Genomic DNA, 25,536 nt, shown 5'->3' with positions numbered 1-25,536 from the left:
CTGGCAGGAAGCCAGCATTTATTGAGCACCTACTATGTGGGGGGCACCATGCTGCTTATGCTACATTGCCACCTCTCAGCCTACAGCAGCCCTTTTTAATCTCCTTTTGAGCTGAAGAAACAGGCTCAGAGGGGCGAAGTGATTAAACCATTGTCACCCATCAGGGATTTGAACCTGGCTTTGTGGGGAGCCATTCCAAAACCATGGTCAGAGAAGCCTTCTCTGAGGTGACATGCTGAGCAGCGACCCTAAGGATGAGGAGGAGCGGCCTTTGGAAAAAGCTCTAACAGGCCAACAAAGAGCAAGGACAAAGGCCTGGCGGCAGTGTGCCTGGGGGCCTCTGCTCCCTGCGCTCAGCCTGCCATGGCAAAGTGGGGGGCTCCAGGCTGGGAACCCGTAAACCAGGGTTCCCACCTGGCCCCTGCCTGGCCGCGGACCCCCAGCAAGCCCTGTTTCCTCGAGTGCCTCTGTTTCCCTTGTAAAATGAAGGGAATAGAGCAGGTGACTCCCAGGGGCTTTTTCAGCTTGAAGATGGGGGGGAGAGGAGACAGTCTGGAGAGTGAGGACCTCGTGAGGACACAGAAGTCACCCTCCCTTTGGCAGCAGTCTGAGAATATCCAGACTGGGGGCTGTTTGCAGGGGCGGGACTTCCCGTAGTAGTAAGCTTTGGACCTTAGACCTTCCCCCAACCCGACAGCCTGCCCCAGGGCCCCAGGCCTGGCGTCCACCCCCACAGGTGCTGTAGACTCAAAAAATATTCACCACCTGAAAGCTGAGAGTTATATTTTATTTAGTGCGAATTTTTAGGACTTCAAGCCTGGGAGACAGCATCTCAAGTAACCCTGAGAGAACTGCTCCAAGCAGGCGAGGTGGGGAGCCAGGTTATTCAGAAATTGTGCAATAAACGGCAGGTAGTCTGAACATCAGAGGATTATTGTTAAAGAAAACCAGATACCCCAAGTTAAGCAATTCAGCTCTTTTCTATGTATGGGAAGATACAAGAGTCTGGACTCACTGAAATCATTTATTTGACATGCACCTCAGCTCTCTGGGGCCAGTAACCTGTGTTTTCACATCCTGAGTTTCCTCAGGGCTCACCTTCGGGAGTGACTGCAGTCTGACGGCTGCTAGAGGACAGGTATTCTTTGTTTATTCATATTGTTGCGGGGAGGAAGTCAATTCTGACTCCATGTTGGATGCTGTTTCCTTGACTTGCTTTTCATTGCTCTTTTTATTATAATCATCCTTACCAGCTTGCCTGGAGGACCCTACCCCTCTGCTTGAATGTAAATTAAGGTGCCTTTGTTAGAACTACATAAAAAAGATCTTCATGACCCAGATAACCACGATGGTGTGACCACTCATCTAGAGCGAGATATCCTGGAGTCCAAAGTCAAGTGGGCCTTAGGAAGCGTCACTACGAACAAAGCTAGTGGAGGTGACGGAATTCCAGCAGAGCTGTTTCAACTCCTAAACAATGATGCTGTTACAGTGCTGCACTCAATATGCCAGCAAATTTGGAAAACTCAGCAGTGGCCACAGGACTGGAAAAGGTTAGTTTTCATTCTAATCCCAAAGAAGGGCAATGCCAAAGAATGTTCAAACTACTGCACAATTGCACTCATCTCACACACTGGCAAAGTAATGCTTAAAATTCTCCAAGCCAGGCTTCAACAGTCCATGAACTGTGAACTTGCAGATATTCAAGCTGGATTTAGAAAAGGCAGAGGAACCAGAGATCAAATTGCCAACATCTGTTGGATCATAGAAAAAGCAAGAGAGTTCCAGAAAAACATCTACTTCTGCTTTATTGACTACACCAAAATCTTTGACTGTGTGGATCACAACAAACTGTGGAAAATTCTTCAAGAGATGGGAATACCAGATTACCTGACCTGCCTCCTGAGAAATCTGTAGGCAGATCAGGAAGCAACAGTTAGAACTGGACATGGAACAACAGACTGGTTCCAAATCAGAAAAGGAGTATGTCAAGGCTGTATATTGTCACCTTGCTTATTTAACTTATATGCAGAGTACATCATGTGAAATACTGGGCTGGATGAAGCACAAGCTGGAATCAATATTGCCGGGAGAAACATCAATAACCTCAGATTGCAGATGACACCACCCTTTTGGCAGAAAGTAAAGAGGAACTGAGAAGCCTCTTGATGAAAGTGAAAGAGGAGAGTGGAAAAGCTGGCTTAAGACTCAACATTCAGAAAACTAAGATCATGGCATCCTTTCCCATCACTTCATGGCAAATAGATGGGGAAACAATGGAAACAGTGACCAACTTTATTTTCTTGGGCTCCAAAATCATTGCAGATGGTGACTGCAGCCATGAAATTAAAATATGCTTGTTCCTTGGAAGAAAAGCTATGACCAACCTAGATAGCATATTAAAAAGCAGAGACATTACTCTGCCACCAAAGTCCATCTAGTCAAAGCTATGGTTTTTCCAGTAGTCATGTATGGATGTGAGAGTTGAATTATAAAGAAAGCTGAGCACCGAAGAATTGATACTTTTGAACTGTGGTGTTGGAGAAGACTCTTGAGAGTCCCTTGGACTGCAAGGAGAGTCAACCAATCCATCCTAAAGGAAATCAGCCTTGAATATTCATTGTGAGGACTGATGCTGAAGCTGAAGCTCCAATACTTTGGCCACCTGATGCGAAGAACTGACTCATTGGAAAAGACCCTGATGCTGGGAAAGATTGAAAGCAAGAGGAGAAGGAGATGACAGAGGATGAGATGGTTGGATGGCATCACGACTCGATGGATGGGGGTTTGAGCAAGCTCCGGGAGTTGGTGATGGACAGGGAAGCCTGGTGTGCTGCAGTCCATGAGGTCGCAAAGAGTTGGAAATGACTGAGCAACTGAACTGAACTGAACTTGTCCCTGCCCACCTGTGAATAGAAGAGATTAACACATCCCTTCCAAAGGCTGACCATTCCCTTGGAGATGTTTTACAAGACTGAAGACCCTTTCATTTTGCTTCCCCACTGTCTCTCTCTCTCTATTCTGCCTTTTGACTTTAGTTCCTCATTGCTTCTTTCTCTCTGATCTATAAAATAACCCAGCATTCAGACCCCAGTAAGTTGGTTATTTTAAGGTGCTAGCCTGCCATCTTCTGGGTCAGTTGCTTCCCGAATAAAGTCTCTTCCTTGCCTCAACACCTCGTCTCTTGGATTCATTGGCCTGTCGTGTGGCGAGCAGAGTGAGCTTGGACTAGGTAACAACATGGCAGGAAATATCCCATTTCTCAGTGCCAATTCCCAGCTCAGGGTCTCTGCTGGTGACCCAGGACCAGCAGAGGCCCCTCGGAGCAGCATGAGCCCCACACTGGTCAGAACCCTTGGATTTTTCCTCTGCTGGGCTGACCTCCTCCTCTACAAAAGCCAAAGCCACTTGTCACTCCCCCTACCATTGAGTCCTACAGCGGAGAAAACCCTCTCCCTTTTAACACAGTGGTGTTTCCTATGTTCTGATGACCGAAGTCTCAAAAGGAAATCAGGAAACCCAGAGTTTGGAAACCACAGTGCCTGGAATACTGAGCTGCACATAGTAGATAATTGAGTGAATTAACATAAAGTGGAAAAGTGAAGGGTTAAGGGCATGAACTCTGGGACCAGGTGGCCTGGGTTTGAACTGTGGCTCGGCTGCTAAATGACCTTGGGTGTGATGACTCAGTTTCCTTATCTCTTGTAGGGCTTAGCCGTGGGGCAGCAGGGCAAGAGGTCAGAGGTCAGGAAGAGAGCGGGTTAGGGCACTTCTTCCTGCTCCTTCTTTGCTCTGGATCTCAGTCTGGCTGTGGCTGCATCCTTTCTGACATCCCCTGCCCCTCGACCCCAGCATCCCCCCAACGCTGGGACACCTCAACTCCTTTCTTTGCTGCTTCAAGCCTAGGGAGGCTAGTTCCTGGGGGCTTCCCATCCTTCACAGGTTTCCTTCAGCCTGACCCCCAGCTCTGTAAATAGCCCCTTCATTCGCATCCTAAGAACCATCTGAGCTGGATTCTGTTTCTTGCCTGGACCCTGATCGACACAGTTGCATACTGAGTATTTCTTCTGTGTTATTGACCTTTTGTAGCAAATGCCTTCCTCTCCTGGAGAGCTGGGGATTCTTCCCCAAGGTCAGCACAGGTCTGGTGTGGGGACAGAGGCCTGCAAAAGACAGAAGAGGACACAGTAACCTTGCTCTGCCACCAAGGATGTCTCTGGGGGCACCTTCTGCAGAGAGGTGACATCCTCTTGGGTCTTGAAGGTCACATGAAGTTTTGCAGAGGAGAGAGCCAAGAGCTGTCCAGGAGAAGGAAGCTGCAGAAACACAGAGCCGAAACATGTGATGGGCTGGCAGCCAGGAAGCCTGGATCCCTGTCTACTCCTGATGGTCTGTGTGACATGGGGGAAAACCACGGCCTTCTCTGATCCTCACTTTGCCTCTGAAGGCAGAGGAAGGTGGTAGACTAGGACAGCATTTCTCAGATTCTGGGGATCTTGTTTATTGGTCCATCTTATTCTAAAATTTATTTTCATTGAGATGTAATTGACAAATTTAAGGTGTACAATGTGTTGACGTGACATATTTATATACCGTAATAGGATCACCACTGTAACATCAGCTGACAGTTCTACCCAAGCATACAATTATCACTTCTTTTTTGTAATGGGAACAATTAAGATCTAGTCTCTTAGCAACTTTGAAGTTTATGATAGAGCATTGTTGTCTGTAATTCTATGCTGTGCATTAGACCTTAAGTAATAATAATAAGTTAGGACTTATTTTCTTATGAGTTCCAAGTTTGGAGCCTCAAACACTGTCTCCCTAATTCCCCTACCCCTACCCCCACCCAACTCCTGGCTCCTCGTAATCACCATTCAACTCTGCTTTTACAAGCTTAACCTTTTTAGATTGCACATATAAATGGCATCATATAGTTTTTATTTACTTATATTTTGCTTAGCATATTGTCCTCAAGGTCCATGTTGTTGCACATGGCAGGATCGCCTCCTTTCTTATAGCTGAATAATATATCATTGTGTATATATGTAAACTTCTGCATGTAGAGATAAGGGGATGCTTATAGACTGTGGGTGGGAATGTAAATTGGTATAGCCACTAGGGAAAGAATATGGATATCTCTCAAAAAAATTAAAAAGAGACCTACTGAAAAAAAAAAAAGTAGACCTACCGTATGATCCAGCAATTCCACTTCTGGATATACACGCAAAGGAAACGAAAACAGAATGTGTTAGAGATGTCTGCACCTCATGTTTATTACCCCATTATTCACAGTACCCAGGACATGGAAACGACCCAAGAGCCTGTCAATGGTTGAACAGATAAGGAAGCTGTGGAATGTGTATACGCCAGGGATCTTGTTAAATGCAAATTCTGATTCATTAGTTTCCTTTGGGAGCTGAGACTCTGTATTTCTAACAAGCTCCCAGGTGGCACCGATCTTGAATCGTACGTTGCAAACAAGAGACTAACTGGGATCCGAGTTCCCTCCAAGCTCAGGGATTCTACATCCCTGTTCGTTCTTCATTTTCCGAGCAGTTTTCTGTGATGGTGCCTGCTCTCCTGAGCACATCGGCTCTAGCTGAAGAGAAGGATGTTGTGAAGACCTGACATTCTGGATCTCTGCAGCGCACTGAAGAGTTTGATGTTAATATTTATGGCAGCCTCCCCCGCCAACCTGGTTACTTGCAGATCTGTGTGTGTGCATGGAAACACACACAGTTACACACATACACATGAGCCCCGAGGCATGTGGATTTACCGAAAAGAAAAAGAAAAAAAATAAAAATAAAAATAGTAGTCAGTGACGTCCAGTTTGGTTCAAGACTGTGTCCCCTACTTAGGATGTCAGGACACCTCTGGAGCAGGACCAGCCCTGAGGACATGCAACTCCTCCCCTCAGGAAATGATAAGGAACTCGAAGACCCTCCTATGTCTCCCTCCACCCCTTCTCTGCCTCTGCAATTGGCAGCATCTAAAATCTAATCTAGCCTCATTTTACCAGGTCTTAATAGCTTTGGGGACCCTAAGGAGCTTCTGTTAAAATGAAAATGTCTCAGCAAGAAAAAATTCTGTAATATTTGCCGGAGCTCACTTTATTGGATTCTTCTCCTGGTAGTCCAGAGGGCCCCTGCTTTTACAGATGGGGAGGCTGAGACCAAGAGAGGGAAGACCAGCCACACAGTGAATCCATCACTGAACCCAGATTTCCAGCTAGGCCGTGGTTCTGATTCTCGGGGTCAGGCAGCCAGCCTTGGCTCATACTTTGAAAATCATCACAAAGTGGCTCTGAGCCGTGCAAAGGTGGATTCAAATCTGGACATTTTAAAAAGAAATGCTTATTGAGAGTCAACCGTATGGCAGGCATTGAGAATATAACTGGCAAGTCAGATACAGTCCTTACAGTATAGTGAGAATTAGTGGTTTGTTAATGATTAGTGTCGACTTTGATTACTGTTTGTCAGACCCCATAATACAGATTTCACATAGATGTGATTCTCATAACAACTCTATGAGGTAGTTACTATTATTTGTTGTTGTTCAGTTGCTCAGTTGTGTCTGACTCTTTGTGACCCTGTAGACTGCAGCGCGCCAGGTTTCCCTGTCCATCACCATCTCCCATTATTACTATGATCCTCATTTTACAGATGAGAAGATTGAAGGACAAGGATTTAATTGCTCAAAGTCACACATCTGATTAATAGCGGAGCAGGGACTTGAACCCATGGTGTCTGGGACCACGGCCCCTGCTCTTAATCACCACGTCACGAACTTATCACCGGTACCACTCACTCTTCCCAACAACCTCATGCCAAAGAGGAGGGCAAGGTTTTATCTCTACTTTTCAGAGAAGGAAATAGAGGATCAGAGAGATTAAGTACCATTTGGAAAGCTGTGCAGCTCAGGACGGCTCAGGTTGACACCTCCTCTTCTCTTGGGTACCCCTCCTTCACATTTAAGTCAGAATTGCCAGAAGGAACCCCAAGAGGGCAATGATTAACCAGAAGTGAAGCTGCTCTGATGATGAGGTTTCAGGCAGTCCAGAGCGAGCAATTCTTTTTTTTTTCCCTTCCAACACCTTTGTTGACATGCATCTCACACACCGTAACATTCGCCCATTTCAAGGGTAGGTTGAGTGGTTTTTAGCATATTCACAGGGTTGTGCAAACATCACCACAATCTAATTTTAGAAGATTTTCAGCATCCCCAAAGAAACCCTGTACCCATTAGCCACCAGTTGGAGCGAGCAGTGCTCAGCCCGAAGGGAGAAGCCGCTCCAGGAGTGGTTTTGCTGGCAGCGTGGCAGATAATTGGGAGTGTCCTGGGGGATGCTCTTCACACCAGACCTCCAAACAACTGCCTATTTCTCAGCCATTAGCGAGAGCTCCCCAGGGCGCACGGGGTTCCACTCACCAGTCTTTAGATACAAGAGATAATTGCACTTATTTCTACAGATAGTGGGGACAGGGGCTGCCTGAATGCCTTGGAAAGCAGAGGGTAGGAATGGGAGTGGGCTGACCATCTCCAAAGAGAGTAATAGGAGAGGAAGTGGTGATTTTGGGGAGGGAAAGGGGAGGCTGGGTTATGTCCCCTACTTAGCAGCTGTGCTCCCACCCCAGGCAGAGGGGTTTCTAAAAAAATGTGATTTGGAGTGTGTCCTCCTCTTGCTCGAAACTCTCCAATGGCTTCCCTTACTTTTTGGAACAAAATTCAGAGCCCTTATCAGTCTTAAAAGCCTCCCGGCCTCATCCCATGCTGTGCTCCCATTCATCCTCTCCTTCCAACCTAACACGCTGCTTTTTTTCTGTTCTTATTCAGTGCTTCCATTAAGTGTAAATAGAAAAAGGTACACCTTCTTGGGAGATGAATTAGAGAAAGGATTTTGTTCTTTCAGCCTGGTGTCTTTTTACAGTGCACGACCCAGGCCACCGAGCCTGGCAGTCCTGCCTTTAATACGCCATGCCCAAAACAGACAAGATTTGGACATCTGGGAGGAGTGGAAAGAACCTGGGCTCTGATGGCAGAAAGGGCAGGAATCCCAGCTCTGCCACTTGCCAGATGTGTAATCCGGGGAGTGACTCAATCGAAAAGGATTGAACAGGTCCCACTCTGGGGGATGGAAAGTGCTGTGAGGATTAAATGAAACCATTAGTGTGCTGTGCTTGATCAATATCCCTCCCTTCCGCTGTGTGGCCCCAGAGTGTCTACCTCTATTAACGGAGAATCAATGCTGTTAGCCGAAGCATGTACATTTTTCTTTTTAAATTAAAAAAAAAAAAAACTTTTATCTGCTTTTTTTCCCCACTACCAATGCTTCTCTCTACTTTTACTATAATCAGCCTGGAAGAAGTCTGCATGACAACAGTCTACTGATTTGTTCCCGCCCCCTGCCATCTTGCCTCTCCAACGCTTTCAGAAGTCACAACGTTATAACTAAATCTGGTCATGTCACGCTAAACCCCACTGCCTGTTTCAAACTCTTCCTCATCCTTCTGGTCTCAGACGGAAAGTCAGCAGCTAAGGAGGACCGCTCTATCACTTTCAAGTACAGTGCTGTTAGAATCCATCTAATGGCCTGAGACAGCCACGCCTGGTGTCCCATGGCAGAAAATGGCCCATGGGCCCCAAGAAATTCACCAAGAATCCAAGGACAGTCTGGGCTGGTGGTCTTGCTTTCACACCAGCCTGGAAAGTCATACATGCTTGCTAAGTCGCTTCAGTCGTGTCTGACTCTCTGCGACCCCATGGACTGTAGTCCGCCAGGCTCTTCTGTCCATGGGATTTTCCAGGCGATAATACTGAAGTGGGTCGCCATGCCCTCCTCCCGGGGATCTCCCCCACCCAGGATGTCTCCCGCATTGGCAGGCGGGTTCTCTACCATTAGCACCACCTAGGAATCCCCATCTGGAGAGTCATGGGGAAATGTTAATTGCAGCTGAGGATGTGACTGACTAAAAAATCCAACGGCTTCTGTCTCCTAGCCTAGTGTTCTGCTTTAGGCGCAATGGCTGGGCAGAAAGCATGGACTAAGGGAGCCATCAAGGCTGCCCAAGAATGGGGCCGAGAGAACAGGCTGTGTGGGCTAGCTGCTCAACAGCGTCACCATGTGGTGGTGAGAAGAGCAGCGGTCGCAGTAAATACACAGGAAGACGATGGGCTGTGGGGAACTCACTGCTCAACAGCGACACTATCTGGCAGTGGTAGGAACAACATCCCAATGAACAGATCTACTCTATGGACCGCCGCCTGACATTAGGAACCAAGACGCAGTCCCTTTGGACTAAGTAAACCCCAATTATTCTTGGGCAGTGTGGAATGAGGGGTGTCCTCAAAAAGGGACAGTGGGACTTTCTGCTCAGGAAAGCATGTAGGAACTCAAGAGGTTAATTAGAGAACTAAAAAGAGGTGATTTTATCTTGGCCACACTGGGTACAGGCAATAAACGAATGAATGGACATAAAACAAGAAGAAACAACATGATCACCAGAATTCTAAAGAAAAAAAAGATTTTTTTTGTTTGTTTTTTAATGTTGTGTGAAGCACAAAGAAAAATATTGTGATTACCATTGAAATGCAATTCCTGGGGGAAATGTCCCTGCAGCCTTAGCCCTTGAAAGAAACAATTCCTAAAATACACACCACTCAGTTTTCCAAAGAACCAGGTTTCCATGTTTAGATCATTTCTGAATCTGAATTCAGAGAAGTTTGCAAGAGTCTCTGAGTCCCGAGCTAGAGAGGGAAGCCTGGAGAGGAGGCAGCCTGTGCCCCAGGGGCGTGTCAGGATCGGGTGCTGACAACCTTGCACCCCCTGATTGACAGCCCCCCGGCACCCATGGGGTCTTCAGCTGTAGTGGACATCTGCACCAAACAGCAGGAAATCCTGGGGCAGAGATGAGAACGCCGTCATCCGCCGGAAGAGTACCCCTCGTTTGTGAGGGTGGGAATGCAGGGGTTTTTAGAAGAAAACTTTGGGAGCTTGCCTGCTGGGAAAGAGCCTTTCTGCTGACAGAAAGGCAGGAGTGAGTGGGGGGCGGGGGGCTGGCATCCTGCCCCTACGGTCTGCACATCAGCGGCTGCCCATGCCGGGGAATCTGTCAGCAGTTTTCCTGGCAGCTGTTTTCCGCTCAGACATGGAGACCCCTGGGCTGCCGTGAAGGCCTTCATTTGTCATCCCTGCCTGCTGGCAGCTCCAGGGAGCCCTCTTTGCCATCAAGGCTGCAAAACCACTTCTCTCTCGCTCCTTCCTGCCCTTCACTCAAGAATGTTCAGAAAGGAAGGAATTCAATTGTGCCCAGGGGGTCATTTTTTATTTTAAGGATGAACTGGGTTAGATGTGGGGGATGTGTTTCCTCTGCTCACTCAATTAACTTCTCTATTGTCTCTTAGTCCTGGGAGTTCTCCATGGACTGGATGTTGGGGGTGAGGGAGAGCGAGGAATCTGGGTGGGTGTTTCCCATGAGGGTCATCAGAAAGCCCTGGACCGAGGTAAGAAATGCAAGAGTGGGTGATGGCTTCCTTGTAGAGTTATCAGCTCTTTGGGACATAGTGGGTGTAAGGAGCTTTCAAGTGGAGACACTGAGGAAGCCAGCATGTATCCTTTGGGCACATGGAAGAGACTGGAACCTCGGCCGGGTCACACCGAGGTGACTGTTGTGCTATGCTGATGAAAGTGACCAGGGAGGAACTCCTTTGGTGGCCCAGTGGCTGAGACTCCATGCTGGTCAGGGAAATAGATCCCACATGTCATAACTAAAGAGTTCATATGCAGCAACTAAAGATCCTGCATACCGCAACTAAGACCGGGTGCAGCCAAATAAATCAATATTAAGAAAAAGAAGAAGAAGAAGACGACAATGACCAGGGAAAGCAATTGTGGGGGAATGGCAGAGGCCGGGGCAGGAATCCTGGAGAACTCTCTCTGGGAGGGTAAGAAGGAACCAGTAAAGGAGACCAAATAACACAGTGAGAGGTGGCTGGAAAACCTGGAGAGGGAATCTTCAAAGCTTAGAGAAGAAAGTGTTCCAAGGATGGGGAAAATAGTGTCAGATGCTGTTGGGGTCAGACCGGGGAAAAGGGAAGAGGAGGCTGTCCATTCCGGTGTCTTAATCTGCCAGACACTGACCACGGGCTTGGAAGGACGCTGGATGCAAAGGAAGGCTATGCGTCACATATCTGTCAAATATTTAAATGCATCAACCTTATAAAAGAGGCTTGGGGCCACCAAGTGAGTTCCACTTTTACCGAGTGTTGTGTGGGAGAGGTGCAAGACAGGGGTTAAAAACCGGGACCTGGCCTTGACTTTGGACTTCAGTTAATGGCGGTGTGGCCTCTCTGAGTCTTATCCTCTCTTTTCTGTTTAGCAACACAGCCCACCCTGCGGGAGTGTTGTTAAGGGTCGACAGCGCTTGATCCAGAGCTGGAGGAAGGTGGCTATTGAAGTAGGAGATTTGGCGGAGGAGACCCTGGGGACTCACCTGGTAAGGCTGAAGGACCAGGTTGAAGAGCTCGATGTAGGCGGGCAGCGGGAGAGGGAATCCTTTCTGTAGCTTCCCTGCATTGGAGGTTAAGGCAGAGGTTAAGGTGAAGGTACCACCTCTGATGGGAGGGGCCCGGGGAGAGAGAGGGCTGGGCCGGGACTCGGGCAGCCAGCCCGCAGCCTCCCTGGACCAGCGCTCCGGGCTCTGGGAAGAAACCTAGGCAGGAAGAGTCTGCCCAGAGTCTCCTCTTCTCTCTCCTCCACTGACCTCCGGACACTGCAGACACAGGAATTCCCGCCCCCTCGCCCCAAGACCACCCGCCCGAGGGTGCCAGCACTGCCGGTGCACCCCTGGCCCGAGTGACAGCCGGGGCAGCTGCTTGCTGGGGTGTGGAGGCTTGGAGACACGTGACGGATATGCACGTGAAGGCCCTCAATGTTTCGGATGAAACCAGAAATGCGTGGTAGCCAGGAGCTAGCTCCCCCATCCCACCACACTCTGGCATGGAACTCTGGAGAATTCTAAGCTCCAGCCTAGTCCCCCAGCTCATTATGAAGCTGCACTTGTGAAGGCAGGAAGAGAAGCCAGAGTCTATATGTAACAATTCATTGTCTTCATTTATAATTTCTAAGTGGCCTAAATCAGGGGTCCCCAGCCTCCGGTGATCTGAGGTGGAGCTGATGTAATAATAATAGAAGTAAAGTGCATAATAAAGGTAATGCGCTTGAATCATCCTGAAACCATCCCCTCCCACCCTGTCCATGGAAAAATTGTCTTCCATGAAACCAGTCTCTGGTGCCAAAAAGGGTGTGTGGGGACTGCCGGCCTGAATGTTCTCATCACAGCGGGGGTGGGCCTCTGTTTGCACCCTTGCACCCGGCTCTGCAAAGGTCAGGGGTTTCACCAGTGAGTGAGCTGAGTGGAAGAGTTGTTAGCCCAGGTTAGCCCCTCTTCCTTAGCCCTTCTCTCTTGGAAAAAGACAAGGTTCTGGCTTCAGAGCTGGGATAGAATTCCAGCTTCATCTCTTACCTTCTCTGTGACCTGAGACCCACTCATTTCTCTGATCTCCCATTTCCTCCCATGAAAACTGGAGGTATTATTCTCCGTCTCAAGGGACTGTCTCATAGTTCATGAAGGAGGAACTCAACCCTTTTCCCCTCCCTTTTCTGGGCCAGGTATCACTTGAGGTTCATTTGAGGGGACCACCTCCAGCCTCCACAGTGGGGGCCAGATAACCCATGGCTCTAAGATCCACCCGCCTCACCAGGACTGGAAATCAATCCTTTCTCCAAAACTCCTTACTGTTAATCGCCGGAAGCACGAAGGTGGGCATGACGTAGTTCATGACAGACTGCAGCAACTCAACCTGGGGATCAGGAGGACAGGACCACGTCAGGGCACTGGGGCATCAGCTGTCCTCTGTCACCGCCCTCCCACCCAGAACAATCTCAGGGAGAACCGCCGAGAGACGGAGACAGGGGTGACCTGGAAACACTGCAGCTCAAGGTCACCAAAGTCATCTCTTCCGCTTTAAAGGTTCCAGATGCAAATTGCATTCTAGACTTGTAGGGGGCAAGGAAGGTCATCACAGAGCACTGAAATGTGAGAACCTTTGTGTAAGAAAATGCATTCTCTCAGATACCACAGGCTAGGGGCAAATTAATTCAACCTTTCGCAGGGCTATTCGGCAATGTTCATCAGAAACCTCAACAATGTGTGTGCCAAGGGGGTCACAAACATGCCATCGAGGCATTTATCCTAAAGAAATGAGGTAGTGCAATAAATACAACCAAAACAATAAAAGCAATCTACAGGTCCAACAATTGGGGAATCATCTGCCAGGGGCGGGGGTGGGGGGGTGTGGAGTGGGGAGGGGGGGCCCCAACCTGGTTGCATTTGGATAATAAGAGATACTGTGTAACTATTTAGGGCTTCCCTGGTGGCTTAGATGGTGAAGAATCTGCCTGCCATGCAGAAGGCCCAGGTTCGATCCCTGCGTCAGGAAGATCCCTTGGAAAAGGGAATGGCTATCCACTCTAGTACTCTTGCCTAGAGAACTCCATGGACAGAGGAGCCTGGTCCATGGGGTTGTAAAGAGTCAGATACGACTGAGCAGCTAAAACTTTCACTTTTCTTGTGTAATTATTAAAGATGATATGGCAGAAATATAGCATCACTGACTCAATGGACATGAATTTGGGCAAACTGACAGACAGTGGAGGACAAGAGGAGCCCACAGCCCACGGGGTAGAAAAGCATTGGACACAACTTAGTGACTGAACCCACAACAGCAACAGAAATATATTGGATTGGCCAAAAAATTCATTTGGGTTTTTCCATAACATCTTACAGAAAAGCCTGAACAAACTTTTTGGCCCACCTGAGAATTATCAACATAGATTTTTTTGTGATCTATTTTTGAGTTAAAAAAAAGCAGGCTAATGTATAACTAATTCACTTTGCTCTACACAACACTGTAAATCAACTGCACTCCAGTAAAAATTTTAAACAAAGAAAAATCGGGCTACAGAAACCACGTAATTCCATCCGGTTATTAAATATGCATCGAAAAAAGTCAGGAAGGATATACACCAAATTATAAAGTAAGTGGTGAAAACAGGAATGATTTTTATGTTTTGTTTTGCAAATCTGTAGGTTCTGACTGTTCTACAATGTACATGTTTTGCTTTTGCAATAATAAAAAAAAAGTTCAAAAATAACATAACACCCTCAAGATGATGGCCTGTAGTGGTGACATTTACAACCTGTCAATATGTACATTTTTTGTTTCTGGAACAATTAATTCAGTTTCCTTCCCCCAGCTGTAACTCCTGGGGCTCATCAAATGTGGTGCCCTTATTCCCATGAATCTGGGAACTTTAAATTTTTATTTTCTGCAGAAGCAGAAGTTAGTTATTGACTGAGTCCAGCTGCTGCCAGGAGAACCCTGGCATCAGTAAATCCATGAAAATACAATGAGGTTGCTTTGGGTCTTTCTGTTTGTTGTAATCTTATCAGATGGGAACGGCTGGCTGGATTTCCATCGGATTTGGAGGGGATATTGGGACTGACTTCAGGGCTGGGTGATGGGGGTGCATTTCAGAGATCTAAGGAAATGTTCTCCAGAGGTTTGGCAAGAGGCTCTCTGGCAGATTCCGGCCATGAGCAGTAAGACATTGTGGGTAGAATTAGCATCTTTTAATGGAGAAGCAAACAACCCACTCCAGTATATTGTTGACTGGAAAATCCCATAGACAGAGCAGCCTGGGGGGTCGCTTAGAGTCGGACATGACTTAGTGGGCAGGACTTAGCAACTAAGTAACAACAACAATGGAAGTCACAAGGGCAAGGCTCATTCAGGTCGACTGTTGAAGAGCATCTGACCCGCTGTTTACAGGGGCAGCTCTGCACCGGGGCCAGAGGGTATGGTAGGAGGAGACGGAGCAGTGAACCTCCTATTTTTAAAAATAGATTTTTTGCGGTTGTGGACCATTTTTAAAGCCTTTATTGGATTCATTACAATAGTGCTTCTGCTTTATGTTTTGTTTTGTTTTGTTTTTTTTGGCCATGAGGCACATGAGATCTTAGCTCCCCGACCAGGAACTGAACCCGCATCCCCTGTATTGGAAGATGAAGTCGTAACCCCTGGACCACCAGGGAAAGTCCCAGTGGTGAGTCTATTTGATGACAGGGATTCCAGGCAGTGGAATCATCTCTGTGGGCTGGCGAGATACCAGTCATCTCCCTCCCATCTGCCCTACTCTGTAAGTAACTCTACCATTCATTCACTCAGCTGCTCAAGTCAAAAATCTGGGAGTCATTCTTCATTGCCTTTCCTCCCACCACGCACAGAAAATCTCTCCCCAAGTTCTAATTCTGCTTCCAAAGTATGTCTCCCATCCGCCATCTTTCTCTTCCTTCCTGGCCTCATCCCAGCCTCCATCATCTCTCATGTGGACAAATGCACCGGCCTCCCCAAGGCAAGGATTCATATGCTCTGACTCATTCCCCCATAGTCCATTCCCATCATCTCTGCAGGGGCATCTTTTATAAAGTGGAAATGGGATCATGTCCCTCCCTGCATGAAACAGTTCGCTGGCTTCTCACTGCCCTCTGAACACAAGCTACTCTAGCCTAGAAGGCTCAGGGTGGGCCCACCCCTGCCTCCCTGCCTGCCTGCCTCTCTCTTTCTGCCCCCTACTTCTCATCTTGTTTTGCCAGCCACACTGCTTGCCCCCATTGCCGGAACAAGCCAAGCTGTTTCACCACAGGGCCTTTGCTCCTAATGTTCCCTCTGCCTGCAACATCTCCACCTGTGGACTCCTTCAGCCCAACTATCACCTCCCCAGAGAGGCTTTTCCTGATCATAGGATCTAACCCTTAGCCTCCCCCGTCACTTTCTACCCCGCCTCCACTTAATTTTTCAAAGCATTGATCTTGACTGAAATGATCTTCCTCATTTCTCATTGTCTGTTTCTCCCCTACAATGGAAGCTCTAGAAGAAGTTGTTTTCTTGTCTAATTCATCAGCACATCCCCATCCGTGGAACAGGGCCTGCCACATAGTAGGTACTCAGGAAGGTAATTCAGTTGTTCATTCAACGCACATCTGTTGAGCAGATTCTCTATACCTGATTGTGTACAGTTAACCCCATTTAAAACTCACTGCACTAACTCAGGCAGAAATTATTATCCTTGATTTGTAGGGAAAGTATTTGTAGGAAGTTCAGTGAGTGGAAGTGGCTTGCTCAGGGCCCATAGTTAGTAGGTTTGGAGCTAAAATTCCAGCTCAGGTCTCTGTGCCCACAATTGTGTGTGTGTGTGTGTGTGTGTGCGTGCGTGTCCTCAGTCATGTCCAATTCTTTGTGACCCTGTGGACTGTAACCCACTGGCTCCTCTGTCCATGGAATTTCCCAGGCAAGAATACTCGAGTGGGTTGCCATTTCCTCCTCCAGGGGATTTTCCCAACCCAGAGGTCAGCACCCTATCTCCTGTGTCTCCTTAGTATAGGAAAAAGCATAGTATATGTAGAGTTCCCTTCTATCTGTGGTTTTAAGCAACCCCAAGGTCTTGGAATATATCTGCTGTGAATAAGGGGGACTACTATATTCATTTAAGCTGTTCAAGAGGAAATGAAGATTTCATCACACAATTCATTGTGACAAAAACCTAGAATATCCCACTTTGCTCAAAGGTAGTATGACAGTATATATCTTTTATGATGCTACGTCTCCAAATTTACTTGTCTCTACTTGGTTGTAGAGACATGGAAGTCAGTTGTACACAAAACCCACAGTGCTCCTCCCCTCACTATTTCACATGTAAATTATATGCAAACTAATCAGTGGTCTGTTGAAATGATGCTGTGAGCCCAGGTGGCCCTCAGGACAGTTATCTCAAGATCAGAGGAAGGAAGGAGCCCCCAAGGGCCTCAGACTCACCGAGAAGGGGCCGATGTCTGAGTGCTTCAGTTCCAGGAGCAGCCTGTGAGAAGGGGAGGGGAAAGCTGAGACCACCATTTGCCTGACCCATATTAGAATTCAGTTACTGGGGAGAAGGGCTTCCCAGGTGGCGCTAGTGGTAAAGAACCCTCCTGCCAGTGCAGGAGACATAAGAGATGGGTGTGATCCCTGGGTTGGGACGGTGCCCTAGAGGAGGGCATAGCACCCACTCCAGTATTCTTGCCTGGAGGCTCTCCTTACAGAGGACCCTGGGTTGCACAGAGTCAGACACAACTGAAGCAACTTAGCACATTATTGAGGAGAAGGGACACTCTCTGGTGGATGTCGTCTGCTTTTCCCATCCTGTATCCATTCCTCCTTCCTCTGGTGACAGCTCCCCGATTTTTTCTTTGGGACAGTCATCTGTTCCCTACATTGTTAATGCGGGGTTCTGGGGTGGGCTGGCCAAAGGGCGGAGTCTACCTCCGCTGCCACAGTGATTGCTTCGAGAATTGACCACTAACCCATGCTGGTCCAAGGACTTCTGCTGGAAATATTGGGAGTGAGGTATTCTCTTTTCTCCAGCAAAATTAGCTGGTGACCATTTTTGCCACCACTCGGTGACAGCCTGCTGGGAAACGAAGCCAGTATGGGGGAGAACAGAGCCAAGAAGAGAGTCAGAGACCTAAGGATATCATTTGAGCACCTGGATCTATCTGTGTCTGAAACCCTCAGACTTTTGAATAATTTGAGCCCATAAACAATCCCCCTATTTATGGACTTTATGACATCTTAACAATGATCCAGGAGAAAGGTAAATAAGTGGCTATTTAATGAATCCCTTTTTTTCACTATGTTGGATGCTATATCCCACTGAATTCCTGTAACATCCAAGAGGCAAGGGCCCATCACACTCCCATTTTACAGATGATGTCCTTGACAATCAGAGAAGACAAGCAATCTGCCCAAGGGCACGCAGTTAACAATCAGCCAAGTAGCATTTCAACCAGGTCTCCCTGATGCCAAAGCTTCTGTTGTCTCCAGGACCCTACAAAGCTTGAAAGCTCTCGCCCTGTGGGGTCTCCCCACCCCCCATTCCTGCATATTTCAGGAAGTCTGTGCTCAGCCATCACCCAGCTGTATTTTCTCCAGCTCCTCTACCTGAAAGGTGTTTCCAGGAAAATGAAATCCACATGTTTCCAAAGCAGTAACACTTGTCAAAACGATGCCAGGAGAAATAAGCAGCATGCAAACCTCAGGAGCCAAACTCAAGGTTAGGAAGGACAGCTCTGTGCCAGAGAGAAGGCAGAAACAGGCAGGAATGTGGGTCAAGACTCAGTTTAAGCAGAGTGAAAGTGAAGAAAAGGTAGACGCCAGGTCAGAATGCGGGGGTCATCACGTCTACTCTGCCCGTCTCCCTCACGCTTGATCTCTGTGTGTCTCCCTCTCTCCCTCCTGCCTCCTTTGGTGTCTGTCTGTCTCTGTGACAGTCTCCCTGTTACTGTGTCTCTTTATCCATCTGTCTGTCTTGCTTTACTTTCTTTCTCAGTGTCTCCCCCTCCCTCACTGTGTCTCTGTGTTTCCCCGTCTCTTCCTGTCTCTCCCCCCGTTTCTGTATTGCTCTTCTTCTGTGTGCCGCTGTCTTTCTCTTTTCCTCTTGCTTGTTGCGCACTTATTATATCCTTCAAAGTGTTCTAACCATCACAACACATATTAATACAATGATGCGGCTGGCAAAGAACAATTATTGGACTTATTTTACCAGCCAGGGCAAACGGCTGAAGTCTGAAGAGTTCTATGCTTGCCAAAGGTGAGCTGCACTTGAAAGGCAGCCGCCTCAGCCTCCGAGCCCATGTTCCTAACCCCCACCTCCTCTGCTGGGATTCAATCCCAGGCACGGATTCCAGAGTCTTCTGGCAGGAGGTGGCTGATGAAGCCCCAAGGATGGGGTGTGAAGAAGTTGAAGTGGATTTCCAAGTGTCAAGGAAGGCCAGGGACGTGGGGTGGCTGGAGGCTGGAGGAGATTTATCAACTGGCACTGCCCAGTCATGAGTGGACTAGGATAGGGGCGTGACCTGGTATGTGGGAGTTTCAGTGCTAAAGCTGGGTCACTGCAGACAAGCCGAGATGGTTGATCACCCTATGACGTGTGGTGTTGGGCAGGTCACTTCATCTCTGAGCACCAGTTTCACTATCTGCAAAGGGCGGGTCACTTCATCTCTGAGCACCAGTTTCACTATCTGCAAAATGGGGATATTGTACCTACCGTGCCCTGTTTGAGGTTTAAATGGGATGAATGAACACAGAAGTTTGGAACTTTGTAAGGTCATTGTGAACTCACAGGCACCAAGACTGGATGGGCAGGACTTCCCCAGTAGTTCAGTGGATAAGAGTCTGCCTGCCAATGCAGGGGACATGAGCTTGATCCCTGGTCCAGGGAGATTCCACATGCCCTGGGACAACTACTGAGCCTACAATCGAGCCGCAACTACTGACTCACATGCCCTAGAGTCTGTGCTCCCCAACAAGAGAATCCCGAACACCACAACTAGAGAGTAGCCCCCGCTTGCCACAATTAGAGGAAGCACACTCGCAGCAACAAAGCTGAAAGAAGAATGGATGGGCAGCCCCCTCCTCCCACGCCCACCGGCCCACTTACTTGTCCAATCTGAGCTCTCCAATAAGTCTGTCGGACTTGGCACCAAGAAGCACAGAAAGGTTCAAGTTCTGCAAAGCAACCATCCGGGAAGTGAAGCCACTGACCCAGAACCCCGGGGCTCCGCAAAGCCTCCAAGACCAGAAGGTCTGCTTCACAGAGACTCAGCAGAAGAGCCCACATTGCCGGGGCAGGCCCACAGAACCCACGGAAGGGACGAGTCTTCCTTTCGCCAGCTTTGTGCTTGTGATGAGTCCTGGACTGTCAATTACCATTTTTCTCTCCCTGCTTCTGGGACCAGTTCAGATTCCCAGGCCACTCCCATGGGCTGTAGGAGACAGGCTGTGAGGTAGGAGTCCAGGCCAGCTCTATTTCACATTCATTCATTTAGTCATTCAACAAATGTTTACTCAGAAAACCAAGGTTCCCAACCTCAGCTTTCCTGTCCACTGTCTGTGTGACCTTGGGCGACCCCCTCAGAACCCACTGAATCTGCAAAGTGAGGAAAATGGGTCTCAACTTGAGGCTGGACAGACCTGAGTACCTGCTGTTGGGGAGAGTCTGGCCCTCACCTCCAGTGGCCAGAGTGGGTGCCACCAAATGTTTGTGGAGTGATAGAGTGATCAAATGAATGAATGTACAAGTCAACCATGGGATGAAAACTTAAATAAGTGAAGGATTAAATGCACAAAGGAAGGAATAAATAAAGATAGGCATGGATGAATAAGTGATTAATGAATGAATTAACAAATATACAAAGGAATGATCCATTGAACAAAGATATAATAAATGAATAATGAAATAAATGCATGTATGAACCAGCAAAGATACAGTAGATTTCCAAGTTAGCAGTTGAATGAATAATTGAATGACTAAATAAATGAATGAACAAACCCACAAGTGCATAATTGAATGGCCAAAGATATGCATGAACAGATTGAAAATAGTTTACCTATTTCAAGCCAACCACAGAATGAATAACGGAATGAATGAAGAAGTCAGAAGACAGTGGCCCTGGACACACACAGTGTAGGTTTGAGTCTGGGTAGGCTTTACACCAGTCCCCCTGGCTCTCAGGGCAGTGCTCTGAGCCCTGTCCAGGGTTGCCTGTCTGCTCAGATCTGGGATCGGCTTACCATTTCAAGCAGGAAGAGGGGATCCAAGGAGGAGTTTGGGAGGATGGCAAAGGCCTGGGTGTCCAGGACAAAGATGAGGTCAAGGCCGCTGGCGTTCACAGTGAGTTTCGGAGGCAAAGAGGCCCAGATGAAGAGCTGCATCTGCATGTCAGGGTACATCTTGGCCACCTGCAACCCACAGGGGACGACCAACAAAACAGGCCATTGATTAGAAAGTGTCTAAATCGTATCTTGTCCTGGTCCTGCAGAAGCACTTCCAATGTCTTCCCACTGTTGTTTTTTGGCAGTGCTGGCTCTTCACTGCTGCACGAGCTATTTTTCTCCAGTTGTGGTGAGCGGGGGCTACTCCCTAGTTGCGATGCACAGGCTTCTCATTACAGTGGCTTCTCTCGTTGCAGAGCACAGGCTCAAGGGCACTCGGGCTTCAGGACTGTGGCCCCCTGGCTCTAGAGCACAGGCTCAATAGTTGAGGCGTACGGACTTAGCTGCTCCGTGGCATGTAGGATCTTCCCAGATCAGGGATTATTGAACCTGTGTCTCTTGCACTGGCAGGCAGATTCTTTGCCACTGAGCCACCAGGGAAGCCTTCCCATTGCTTTCGGAATAAATTGTAAAGACTGTATAATTCAGCACCTGGCACCCTGCCAACCTCACCCCATGCCCACCCCCTCCACCGCTTCTACCACCTGCCCTCTAACCCCACCCACAAGGGACTTCTTTTCCTCAAATGTGACTCGCTGTCTTTGTATACATCAACTCAGTTAATCAATCGCAGCTTTATGAGGTGAAGTTGTTATTACTGCATTTTATGTATGAGAATACTGAGATACAGGCAGAACATGCTCAGGAACACAAAACTAGCAAGTAAGGGCCAGAGTTCAAACCCAGATAGATCCCAGGAAGAGATTTATAATTCAAAATATCTTTTTGGATGGAATAAAAGTATCCTGAAATTAACTTAAAAAATTGTGATCTGGTCTCTTTCTGTCTAAAACTCTTTGCACTCTCTGTTCCCTCTCCCTGAATGTTTGTCCTGGATTCCTCCCTAGCTTGGCTCTTTCTCTTCCTTCAAGTCTGGAGAGTAGAGATGGGTTCAAGGAGGAACAAGAGAGCTTTGACAACACCACCATCTCTGCTAGCCTCCAGTCCTCCCCCAGGTAAACTCACAGTCTGAGTAAAAAGAATGCAATTGTTATGCAAATGAAGCCTCCCTTTCCCTTTCCCTGACCCCGCTAGGCGTTGCACCTCCTCCACACCAGTACTGTCTATATAGAAATTTCTGGAAGTGCCACCATCAAACAGGCTATTATAGACTGAATGTTTGTGTCCCCCCTGCTCAGCAAATTCATATACCTAAACCCTAACCCCCAGTGTGGGCTTTCCAGGTGGCTCTGTGGTAAAGAATCTGTCTGCCAAAGCAGGAGCTGCAGGAGACACAGGTTTGATCCCTAGATCGGGAAGATCTCCTGGAGGGGGAAATGGCAACCCACTCCAGTATCCTTGCCTGGAGAATCCCATGGACAGAAGGAAGCTGGTGGGCTACAGTTCATGGGGTTGTAAACAGTTGGACACAACTGAATGACTGAGCACAACCCTCAGTGTGGCTGTCTTTGCACATGTGGCCTAAAGGAAGTAGTTAGGGTTAAATGAGGTCATCAGCGTGGGGCCTGATCCAATAGGATTAGTGTCCTAATAAGAAGAGACCTGCTCTCTCTCCACAAGCTCAAGGGAAAGGCCATCTGAGAACCCAGCAAGAAGGTAGTCATCTACAAGCCACGAAGAGAGCCCTCATCAAAAACCGAATCTGCTGGCACCTTGACCTTGGACTTCTTGACTTCCATAACTGTGAGAAATAAATTTCTGTTGTTTAAGCTAGGCAGTCTGTGACATTTCTTTATGGCAGCCCAGGCAGACTGAGACAGGGGCCCGACTTGGCTGCCTTTGTCTGTAGTGACCTCATCAACTTCAGCCAATTTGTGATAAACTTCAGCTTCCCTGGTGGCTCAGATAGCAAAAAAAACCTGCCTGCGATGCAGGATACCAGGGCTCGATCCCTAAGTTGAGAAGAACCCCTGGAGGAGGAAATGGCAACCCACTCCAGTAGTCTTGCCTGGGAAATCTCATGGACAGAGGAGCCTGGTGGGCTACAATCCATGGAGTCGCAAAGAGTGCGACACGATTGAATGACTAACACTGTCACTTTTTCACTTATCAGAGTCTGAGTTTTCTCTTTTTATTGTTTTGGGTGTCTGAACAATAATTTTCTCTCTCTCCACTGGACGGGAGCTCCAGGAGGGCTGGGATACAGTCTGTTTTGCTGGATGCCCTGCACAGGGCCCCAGAAGCGTGGTGGGCACGCAGTAACTATTTGATGAATGGATGAGCCCTCAGGGTCTACTCTCACACCTGGGGACAGGAGTGCTTGGGGCCTTTCTCTTCACTGGGGATGGGCTGCACAAAGCTATGTCCATACTCTCAGACTGGGTCACCTCTCCATCTGGACGGGGAGCAGCTCTCAGCAGAGCTGTTCTCAGCTCCCCCCAGGCCTCCTCATGAGATGACTAAAGGGGAACAAGTCCTTTCTTACCTGGGGTATCAGGGTTCCAAAGAATTTGGTTGTCAGGCGGAACTTGGATTCCTTTGGAATCTGTAGCGAGGGAGGAAGAGAAAAGGATCTTGGAAGATTATGTTATAGATTGGGGGGCAAATTCTATATGAGGTGTGAGAGAATGAATACATAAACAGACCATGGCCAGATCATGTATGACTGAAGAATGCTGACCCAGAATGATCAGTGACTGCCAGCTTCCTTAATTTTTGTGCTGGAAAAATCAGATTTGCTTTCCAAACTGATCACATAAGATGTCTGGCTTCTGTTAGCCCCGCCTCCAGCTTGCCCACACCCACAATCTCTGTAAAAGCCTACCCAGCGCCCTCCCTTTTTTCACTATAAAGCTTTCCCACCCTGGGTCTGCCTTGAGTCTACCAAACGCAAGAGTTCTCATTGGGATGGTCTTTGTTTATCTCCACAGGGAGGCAAGTCAGGGCTCAGCATCCCTTTGATGCCTCTCCAGAGGGGGAGGATCTGGCATGTCTTATTAGAGCAGCAGAGGAGGAACCCTGCGTGGCTGGTGAGCAGGGTGGGTCCCGTTGCCCCTAGACTCTGGGGAGGATGGTCATTTCCTCATTCTACAGATGGGCAAACTGAGCCCCAGAGCAGGACTCAGCCACAGATATAGAGACAAAGACATTGAGGATGATGACCATAATGGTGATACGATGCTAAGACTGGATTATAGACCGAGACACAGCAGGGACTCAGTCAATGTTAGCTGTTACCATTAGAATTCAGGGGATTTCCTCCACACTCATAAGTCTGTGCTGGGGCTGCCCAAGTAATCATATCTCATTCAACCTTCCTTACATCCTTTGGATGAAGATATTATTTTTAGTGTTTTACAAATGAGGTTCTTAGAGGCTGAATAACCAACCTAAGGTCACCAGGATGAGAAAGAGGGGAGCTGGGGTTTGAACTCAGGTCTGGCTGACTCCAGAGTTCAGACCTCGATATTCCTGGCTGTGAACCAAGACTCAGATCCAGACCATCTACTGCACTCTCTTCCCACATTCACTCCCATTTGGCCTTACCATGTCGTCTCTGAGGGTCAGATTCAGGGCTCCAGCCTCATGATACACGAACCCGGCCGTGTTGAAAAAATACTCAGAGATGCCCAGGTACACCATGCGGTCGTGGTCGGCGGGAAAGGCCATCGGTGGGGGTGCAAAGGGCGGGGGGCTGCGGTGGGCCAGACTGAAAAACTCCCCCTGCAGGCAGAGGCAGCAGAGTGAGCCTGGGCATCCTTCAAGAATTACAATTCTATGTCTCCATTCCAGGAAAAAACTGGCATCACTGACTCGATGGGCATGAGTTTGAGCAAACTCCGGGAGTTTGTGATGGACAGGGAGGCATGGCATGCTGCGATTCACGGGGTCGCAAAGAGTCGGGCACGACTGAGCGACTGAACTGTCTGACTGAACTGAAAGATACTAATCCCAGATTCACAGAGGAGAAAGCCATGGCCTGAAACTAACAATAGCATTGCATGCCTCCTTGTGCTAATTTCTAAGTGTTTTCCCACCAAGGCTGTGTGGTAGATGAGATCACCTGCATTTTACAAGAGAGGATGCTGAAGTTTCCCAGGTGGCTCAGTGGTAAAGAATTTGTCTGCCAATGCAGGAGATGCAGGTTTGATTCCTGGGTTGGGAAGATTCCCCTGGAGAAGGAAATGGCAACCCACTCCAGTATTCTTGCCCGGAAAATTCCACGGAGGAGTCTGGTGAGCTACAGTCCACGGGGTCACAAAGAATCGGACACAACTGAGTGACTGATCACACAGACACACACTGAGGCTTGGGGAGATGAAGTGGCTTGCCCAAGCTCACTCAAAAGGGTGAGTGCCAGAATCAGTGATTGAATCCAGACGTCTGGATTCTGGCAAGCACATTCCTAACCATGCCATGGTCTCTGCCTCAACCTTGCAAATAAGCGCAGAAATTCTCCTAAAAGAACAAGGAGAATTCTGTTTGTTTGTTTTCACTTATCAAATTAGCAAAATATTCAAGAGAGAGGTAAATTGTTTTAAATATGTGTGTATTTTAAACTGATACTATCCAGTTTTTGGTGAGAGTATACATGGGCTCCTGGGGAATATGTTTACATTTCTGAAGAGCAATTTGGCTACGCATTGCAAAAAACAGATCATTCACTTAGTTGAAAAACAATAATGTTGAGTTATAAAATAGCAA

General features: G+C 48.0%; 1 protein-coding gene across 2 annotated transcripts in view; it reads right to left on the bottom strand.

The window, feature by feature from the left end:
* Positions 1-9,549: 9,549 nt before the first annotated feature.
* BPI (bactericidal permeability increasing protein) overlaps positions 9,550-25,536 on the bottom strand; it is a 55,779-nt gene continuing 39,792 nt past the window's right edge. For both annotated transcript variants that reach the window (XM_043884532.1, XM_043884531.1), the window contains exons 9-16: positions 24,379-24,555; positions 23,318-23,377; positions 20,731-20,898; positions 19,598-19,665; positions 16,939-16,981; positions 12,801-12,864; positions 11,496-11,572; positions 9,550-9,901 (exon numbers count right to left, since the gene is read on the bottom strand). In XM_043884532.1, coding sequence (XP_043740467.1) covers positions 9,863-9,901; positions 11,496-11,572; positions 12,801-12,864; positions 16,939-16,981; positions 19,598-19,665; positions 20,731-20,898; positions 23,318-23,377; positions 24,379-24,555 — 696 coding nt within the window. In that variant the 3' untranslated portion in view covers positions 9,550-9,862. The remainder of the gene's footprint in view (positions 9,902-11,495; positions 11,573-12,800; positions 12,865-16,938; positions 16,982-19,597; positions 19,666-20,730; positions 20,899-23,317; positions 23,378-24,378; positions 24,556-25,536) is intronic.

Source organism: Cervus elaphus, chromosome 23 (assembly GCF_910594005.1).
Source record: "Cervus elaphus chromosome 23, mCerEla1.1, whole genome shotgun sequence".
NCBI classification, from domain to species: domain Eukaryota; kingdom Metazoa; phylum Chordata; class Mammalia; order Artiodactyla; family Cervidae; genus Cervus; species Cervus elaphus.
Note: the sequence above shows the minus strand (reverse complement) of the source record. Positions and strands in the feature narration are given on the sequence as shown.